The sequence below is a fragment of the Rhipicephalus microplus genome, chromosome 6, assembly GCF_043290135.1.
Source record: "Rhipicephalus microplus isolate Deutch F79 chromosome 6, USDA_Rmic, whole genome shotgun sequence".
NCBI classification, from domain to species: domain Eukaryota; kingdom Metazoa; phylum Arthropoda; class Arachnida; order Ixodida; family Ixodidae; genus Rhipicephalus; species Rhipicephalus microplus.
Window position 1 is genome coordinate 141,497,325 of NC_134705.1, and position 9,120 is coordinate 141,506,444.

Consider the following 9,120-nt stretch of genomic DNA (forward strand, 5'->3'; position numbering starts at 1 on the left):
TTTAATGCCACTTATTTACCAGCACAGTATTAAGGTTTGGTTTCACTCACTACTATGTCTAAGTACAATTCTGTGATGCGATTGTTCGCATAAAGTTTTTTCTTTACACAGGGCTCGCAGGTCTCTTTTTTAGTAATGCTTTTTTTGTATCTCACGTTTCAGTATGCCTGCATCGTTGTGAAGAATTGTTTCTTTCTACGGGGACGAAAGCAACCAAGTGATATAGTGGAGCGAATTGAAATGCTATGTAGGGTGTAATTGGCATGACGTAAACAATTGCAGACATTCGAAGACACAATGTCACTAGTGCAAGATCTTTGAGCATTTATTGAACATTTGTGTGAATGAACATGCGCAATAAGTTAGCGTGCTCAAGGGCAGAGTGAGTCAGACCATTTGCAATCTGTTCAAATCAAGTTACGCAAAATCAGTGGCTTCATCTCGTAAAAGTGATAAGAACTCAGTGTCAGTTAAACGTACATGCAATATTGATGCAGCAAAGTCTAATTAGAACACGCAGATGTAGGCTCGACAGCTGAAAAAAAGAACCCCTATTATATCCCAATTCATATATAAAGGTCGAGGTGGAAGTCGCTAGGGACGAAAGCGGGAAATATTAATGTCGAACTTGGGGTCGAAAGAAGCGCATACGTATGGTTCTTGGTCCCGGAAGTGTGGCATTTTTAATAGTGGCAGATTCCTTGAGCATTTCCTGATTCGGCTGGTATTGCTGCAGGGTAAAAGTGCTGCTTGAGGTATTTTGCAAATTTTAAGCCCCCTTAGCAAAGAACGGTGGGCGGATCCAAACGTAAGTGGCTGCTCAAGCACAAAGGACGCACATGAGCAACACAAATAGGGCCAGTGCAAAATGCCGTATGCAGCTCTACACTTAACGTGCTGCTTAAACACAAATGAAGCACTAAGTACACGCAGAAGTATACAGAGGATGAGTGCGAACTAACAAGTCTCTTAATTGTTACTTCAATTTGTCTGAATGCACGAGGGAGGGTAATAGCGTTTTTTATCTCATCCGAATTTTGTCATAAGGTGAACGTTTTTTACGGGCAAAATCTTTTGATCACGAAGTCTGAGTTTTAGAACTTGTACTTTAAGGCTGTGTGCCAATAACTTATGTAAACTGCTATTTGACGGCTTGCGTACAAGAGGAAGGCACTCTGGACTCTATGCGTACTTTCTGCAGACCTAACGCGTTATTCATGGGCGATTTTAACTCGCACCATGTAACTTGGAGATCACGTATAGATGCGTCAGCTAAACGTCTGTGGAACTTGATCAGTAAAAACAGTGTATGTGCCTTGATTCTCGAGTAGCTTCATTTATACGAGGTAATGCGAGATCGGTCTTAGACTTGTCATTTGCTAGCTCAAGCCTTCTGATCTCTTCTTGGGCAGTGGTTGATACTCCAAATAATAGTGATCTAAGTCAAGTATTGATTGTAGAATCACACTTTTGTAAACAATTCAGAAACGTTTGCAGTCAGCTTTGTCCTCTTTGAATAACTCAGAAAATGATGTTAAAGCCATGCGCCTCAGTTTTTTGGTGTTAAAATGCACTATGAAAAACTTCCAGTTCACTTAAGCTTCAGCGAGAAGTAAACTTGTGTCTGACGGGATTCTGATTGCCAACGAGAGTAGAGGCGAAGAAAAGCCGCACGATAAAAAACTTTATCAACCAGTGTCCTACTAGTTGGAACAATTACAAGTACACTAACACAGTTTTTAAAAGAACTGTTTCCATGGGGAAATCTCGACACGAAAGAAACCACTGTGCGATTCTTTCCAGAAGCAGCAACAAATACCTCTTTAGATTTCTAAAGTCCTACAAGGTACTTTATTCATTCACGAACATAGAGTTCATTGTGCTGACCACTAAAAGATTAGCAGATCTCTTAGATGGAATCACATTGGGATTACAGGAGCGCTTTACATCTTAATCACAATTATTCTTTCCCAAACCTTGCTTTGTGGTTGATTTTGTAAGCGTAACTATACAATAACTTGACCATGTTGTTCAGTCACTCCCCACTTCAGCTCCCGGTCCAGATGAAACTACGGCATGCATGCTAAAAGTCTATTTGATATGTCTCCTCAGGACCTCTTTGATCTTGTCAACCATTCACTTGGAATTGGCTGGAGTGCAGCATATTGGAGAATCGTAAAAATAATTCCCGTGCTTAAAAAGGAAAGAGTGGGTGCACATATATATGCGCTCCTTGTTTCCTCGAAGAGAAACATTTCCTTGAAGAGAAGCATTTCCTTCAAGAGTGTTTCCTCGAATAGAAACCTTCAAGCTTTCTTTCCAAGAACTTTGGGCTGAACACGTTTGACGAGCATTTTAGTCTATTATTGTATTGGTTAGGTATTGTATGAGATCGAATTCTAGCTCGTGTTGTTTGCGCTGGTTGTTCTGAGTGTATGTTGTTGTGTTCAGTAGCCTGTTGTTTGAGTATCTTGTCACTGTTGACGTATTGTAATGGATTATTGCTGAGTGTTCACGTTTGTGTGTTGTTGGTTCTGCCTTACCTGAGAATATCTTTTTGGTAATGCTATCAACTCTCGGCTCCGCCTCGTTCTTTGGACCACAGCCGGCGTTCGCTGGAGCACTAAGAGGAACCAATTCTAAATTGTCCGTGCTTTCATGGTGCGTTTCGGAAGCCGACAAGTCCGCCCATAGAATCAGCCCAGCGATTGCCTCCCTAACCAACTGGACCAGTGAGCTCCTTCAATACCACCAGAAGGTGATTTTATAAACGAAATGGCGGACACACTCGCGCGGAGGTCCCTAAATATCCCTGCAATGTCCCTTGTACCTGAAGCCGTTTTTGTTAATGAATCAGAGTTTTGTAGATATTCTTTACTTAAGGAATTCATGACAATTAGGTTACCAGCTCAATTATATGGTCACCTTACTTTTGGGATAATAAATGATTTTCTTTGTGATAATAAATGGTGTAAGAAAGCAAGCGCGGCGCCCAGGCACCGGCGCGAGCTCAGCTAGCGTGAAGAAGAGAAAGACGAAGTAGAATAAGATCAACCGGCCTTTTTTTTAAGCTAGGTTTCGATCTAGGTTATCTATTACTAATACAAAAACTTTATAGTAATTACAAGTCAGTGATCATCAAAATTTCATTTTCAAATTTGTAACGTTTTGAATTCGTCAGTTCCTTTGCTAAAAAATCAAATAATAATTTATAAGACCACTCAATTATTGGCCAATTCCCCACAGTGGGTACGAACCACAAGTGAAGGTCAACAAGAACATGAACTGTTATACCTCCATCATTCTAAATCTGAACAGTAAATTTTAATGCCACTCGATTCTTGGCCAATCCCCCACAGTGGGTATGCGCAAATAACAATAGGAGAACAACAACAACAACAACAGCAACAACAACAACAACTATCAAACGAGTGTTGTGTCTTATTTCTTCACTACAATGGCGCAGTACGACAAATTATGAAATGGAAGCGCACAACGTAGAAGCAGACGGAAAGACAGGGACAAGCGCTTCCGTCTGCTTCTACGTTGTGCGCTTCCATTTCATAATTAGTCATGTATCACCAACTCGCCCAATCAACCATTTTGGCAGTACGACACCTTAACCTCGCAGCAGAAGCCACCTGTACTCGTACAGCTTCCAAGAACGTCACGAATCCTGGAACGGCACCTTTACTTCCTAGAATATGGAAACCACAAGTCTGCCGGCACAGGAAGCGCGGTTCGTCAGGGACGGCGTCCAAACCTCCTCGTCCACCGCTTAGCTGCCGGCGCTACGGACGCCATCTGGGGAAGGTGTCCAGGTCACCTCGTCGGCTTAACTTGCCTTCACCAATGCCGCGATACGACTTCGCAACAAGACATCACAGGGGCTTATCTTCTGTGGGAACGCGATAAGCGCGCCCTGTCTCATGGATCCCGTGACACAGTCACCATCGTTTGACAAAAATTGCGTCCAAGCCTCCTCGTCACCCGCTTTCCTGCCTGCGCTACAAGCACCATCCCGGGAAGGCGTTCAAACCGATACTTTGTATCTCATAGTACTTTCACCACACTTCCCTGATTAATGACATCGCTTCGCTGATTTCGGCGATGACATTCTGTGGCCGCAGGCAAGGGTTCTCCAGGTGGCTCACACGACGACGCTGCTAATATCATCAGCGAAAGCGCGCGCCAGGCCCAACAAATTCAGAGCTTGATGTCTTCGAACTGCGGATTCTCAACCACCAGCGTGATTACCAGGACCCCGCTACCTCCGCAGCTGTCGCTCCTGGTTCCTCCAGCTTTCCACTCACCTACTCTCTGACGTTATGCGGGCGACGTCCTTGCTGTCTTCGGAGCTAGACCATTTCGCCTTTTGGACTACCGGCTCCTTAATTTCCACATTACCATCAGTGGTTGCATCGGAACTACCAGAATTCCGTCGATTCCAGGACAATGCCATCCTGTGGATCGAAACGATTAACGCTCTCGGCACCCGCAACGCCTTGTCGGAGCTTCGGAAATGACTGGTGACTTTGGAAATGACTTCGGAAATGACCCCAACTTCGACGTAGCAAGAACACGCACAGATGTCTCCTCCTGTTGTGCTTCGCCTGCCTCCAGAGCATGCACTTGAAGAACCCATCGCATCCACTGCCGTGCTCGCCGACATGCTAGAACCACTTGCTCGGCTTCTAGAGCAGTTACCTACTCAATGCTCCATCTATCGCTTTGCACTATAGGCTACGAACAAATGAGAGAAGATTTTCGCAACAGGCACCAATTAGGCCGCTGTCATGACACGCCACAGTATGGAAGAAACAAATATCGGAAAACATAAGCTCAAGTACAGCAAGAAGCAGCCTCACATTCTCAAGAAACATGTGGTAAACGCACACTTAGGAGACTTGTCAGCTTTGTTGGCTACTCGGATGCGGCTCTAGTACGCTCCTCTTTATATGGCGCGTGCCCCGTTTTCTCCGCGACTCGTCCATGGCCAATCACCCGATTCATTGTTGATAGCTGAAGTGACGTCGCTTCGTGGCCGAGGTTTACCATTGGCACAAAGCCAATGTCAACCCCGAAATGTCCGTCAGTTGGACGAGATCAGCTGCCATCACAGCAATTCCTATCGACACAAAATCGACCTCAGCGCTACAGCGCAAGCAGCCCTCCAGAGTTCTCTGCGCAAGAGCATCCAGGTAGGCTGCAACGCTTGAAAGACCGACCACCGAGAAACAGCAAATGCTGACCACCAGATATGGTTGTTACAGGTGACGATGAATTGCCCATGACGACTACAGACAAAGCACTGCTGACAGAATGACACACTTGCAGGGTGGCCGAGTGAAATGAACCAATCATGGCGCCCAGGCACTGGCGCTAGCTGAGCTAGCGTGTAGAAGAGAAGGACGAAGTACAATAAGAAAAACCGGCCCAGCAAACGGGTTTTGTGTCTTACAACTCTGTCCCACGTAGCAACTTAAGTGCACTTTGATCGAGTACATTTAGTCGCGAGTGTCATTTGTGCGCTGTCACACGAGCAAGTTTAGTATCACTCGCTGCAAACTACACTTGCCGGCAAGTGCGTTTTTCAACCCCACTTCACAACGACAGCTGCGATGAAGTGTGTAGCCTCGGTACCAGTGACTTGACTTGTACATGAAGACGCTTTTGCATAAAGTGGCGCTCATACTATATTTCAACCATTGTTTTTGTTATGATGGATACTGTTTTTAAAAAATCATAAAATACAACACCGTCGCTACTTTCAACGTCGGGCTGTTTGCGGCCACGTCCGCTTGGGGAATGCGGCAGCACATGCACAGCAATGGCTGCGTCCGTCGCGTTGTTTACTTCCAGGTGCATCTGCAATGCAGATGTGTGAGTTGTTTTCTAGTCATTTAAGATGGAATGTGCCACAGGTGCTACTTCCACGAAGACAACGTAGTCTAACGATGAGACACAGGCGCAAAAATAGCAAACATACGTTTTGCTACAAATCTGTTAATCGCCACTGTCATCATTTACAAAGTATACACTTCGCTTTCTTGTGTAGCAGCGAACCGCCAAAAATGACACTTCGTGAGCGTATAGGTACAGTCGCTCAAAGTGCCCTAAAATTGCCACGTGTGACAGGGGTATTATTTCTCCACTAGAATGGTTAAATAGCTGTATGTACTTTAATTGTACGTGACTATAAGATTGTTACTTTCATATTCTCTAGATATCTGTTTTATTCATTTTTCCTAAGTTTGAAATTTCATGCTCAATATAATAAGCGCTGATTGAATGGCCAATACCCTGTAGGGGGTACAAGAGAAACAAAGGCACAAGTATGCAAGCAATGCTTTATTCTTGGCCAATTCCTCAGCGTAGGTGTGCGCCACATCGTCAAGGATCTTAACTTAACTTGACTTGTTGTTCATTATGCCAGAGATGGCTGTGCTATATGTTACTTTACCGGCGTTAAGCCGAGACAGTGAGACGTCGACAGCATACGACCGCCAGTCGCATTGATGTATTCCGTCCCTGACTTGAGAAACAGAGCGTTAGCACTCATGTCCTTTTCGTTCATTCTGTGGGCATTCAGCACCAAGAAACGCACACAGCTGCAAAAGCATCCACTCGTCCCACATCGACTTCTCCGCCGAAAAGAAGATTAAATGAATAGCACTTTCGCGGAAGCGCAGCAATGAATGACGAATCGGTGCTCGAGGGATGCCACCTCCACGGTTGGCGACACTGGTTACTTTCGAAATAAGCTCAGTAGAGACATATATCTAGTCCGTATTTGATGGGTTAATGCGATCACACCTGTGACTGACGACTCGATGAAGGTATGTATAGCATTTCACTTTCCTGTACTCTGGGAATGAAAAAGTGGTATTTACATGACGAATCGCAGGTGTTCTCGGCGACGTTGTGTATTCTTCAACGTTGTAAGTTTCTGGAAAGATCATGCACTACCGTTGCCTTTGTAGTTTTCTTTAGGCGCGTCTAAAGAATGTGGATACGCCACGAGCCTAAAACATTGCATAAGTCTCTCAAAATTTTTTTGCATGTCTCACTTGGAAAAAATGACAGAATTGAAGAAATGCTGACTATGGCCATGATACCTAAGACTAAATGCGAGAGCAGCTGGACTTGTGTTCTCGTTTTGCCATGTAATCAGGCAATGAGATTGGTAGCGACATGCGCGTATAGCAATGAATAAGCAATTTTTTTCATGTATTTTCTGTTTTCTTTCATATTGCTTTGCATTTCGAAGTTCTTATTTGCGGTGACTCGAGTTTCATTTGTGGAGAACTGTTTAACATATTGTTTTGTTTTCTTTACTTATTCGTTCATTATTTTTATTCACAAGTGTTGAAAGTTGCGTGAGGTGGTTATTCGTTCTTGAAACGGTATAACGCGCAGCGGTAAAGAACAAATGGTCGAGCAGACAGACACAAGGGGACGGATCATGTTTCCGCCAGTTGGAAGTTAGCGCCCTGTCCTCTTGTGTTGGTCCACTCGGCCATTCATTCTGTACCATGATGTGATGTACAGCCGCGGCCACGTCTGTGTAGAGCGCGCAAGAAGCCGGTTTTCGCTCCGCGGCGCGAAACCTTGAAGCAGTTTCGTGCTCTGAAGTGCTGTGTCAGAAGTTTGTGCAGCCTAGCGGTCAGACTGACCACATCAGAACCTGAAACTGTCTCGAGATTTCGTCCCACAGAGCGAGAACTGGCTCCTCGCGTGCTCTACATAGACGTGGCCGCGGCTGTACCAGTGAAAGTATTTGTATTCAGAGGCAAAAATTTCGGAGTTATCCAGACTGCATCGGCATGTTAAGGAAAGCTTTTCGTGACTTGAGACGAGTGTGCCAAAAGGTGTTTAACTAGTTGCGTCGTTCACTCGGTTACGGTGATGGAGAACAGGGGTCGATGCTAGATGCTGTATTGCACAGCTACCATCTGCACTTGGAGATTGATTGCCCTTAAGCGTAATTCCACCAGAGAGCCTGTGTTGAATACCGCCACTACAATTTTTATGCAGCGCGAAATGCGAAGTCAATGTTCGATGGAGCTAGAGCGCATGCGGCTGTATGGTGACGTCACGATACGTGGAGAAGTGGCATCATAAAGCAAAATGTCTCTGGATGACATCCTTATGTTAAGCATTACATTAAGCGATGATTACGCCTTCAAGAATGATGCCTCACGATTTCATTATCGCGTAATGACGCCAGTCTATGGCGTATTGTTTTGTCCATTGAATTAGTAACGAACGCTTCCACTATCTTGCACCGCAGGTTGCGGGTTCGAATCCCGGCTGCGGCGGCTGCAATTCCGATGGAGGCGGAAATAATGTAGGCACGTGTGCTCAGATTTGGGTGCACGTTAAAGAACCCCAGGTGGTCGAAATTTCCGGAGCCCTCCACTACAGCGTCTTTCATAATCATATGGTGGTTTTGGGACGTTAAACCCCACATATAAATCAAATCAATCCCACTTTATTGTAGGGTAACGGAGTCTCGCATAATTGTCTGAGCCGCCAAACATCCGCAGTGACTCGAGGGTGAAAGCTTCGTAGTACAAATTCGCATGACGCCCAGCTGGGCTCCGATAAAGTCGTTTATGACCTTTTTCAGCGTTTACGCCGTGCTACTTCAAAACAAATCGAAAGTGAATAGCTCCGACTAGGCAGGTGTACGCTTAGTCCTTTCCTTCCTCTTTCTCTCTTTTTGCAGCCATAAAAAGAGCAACATTCTCATTTAGTCTTTGTGCTACATAGTGTGCGGGTGAGACAATCTAGGGCTTTAACAAGAAAGTTCATTTTGAAGACTACGTGACCCAAGCAACCTTTAGCGGTCACATCAGAATATTTCCGGATCAGTGTTTTTTTAGTAGCCTGCGTGCGTGAAAAAAGCAGCGCAGTGTATTGTGCAGCCAACAGGTGTACAGTCGATAGTGCCGAGAAGTATACATCGTAGCACATCTAGAAAAGCTGACGCATCAGATCTGCAGATCGGGGTCTCGACGACTGACGACCTTACTTCACGTTTTCTTAAACATGGTGAGTGTTTCACCAGTTGAAAGAGCAGCTGGAGTACCTTTTTTTTGTTTTTAAGAAGACTTA

At 44.9% G+C, this 9,120-nt stretch overlaps 1 protein-coding gene across 3 annotated transcripts in view; it reads left to right on the forward strand.

Annotated features, from left to right (window-relative positions):
• Positions 1–6,479: 6,479 nt before the first annotated feature.
• Positions 6,480–9,120, forward strand: part of LOC119167288 (glucoside xylosyltransferase 1) — a 38,758-nt gene continuing 36,117 nt past the window's right edge. The window contains exon 1 of one of the 3 annotated variants that reach the window (XM_075866756.1): positions 6,480–6,839. In XM_075866756.1, coding sequence (XP_075722871.1) covers positions 6,834–6,839 — 6 coding nt within the window. In that variant the 5' untranslated portion in view covers positions 6,480–6,833. Of the gene's footprint in view, positions 6,840–8,803; positions 9,058–9,120 lie in introns of those variants that run through there. The other 2 variants (XM_075866759.1, XM_075866757.1) reach the window with 2 other exon arrangements.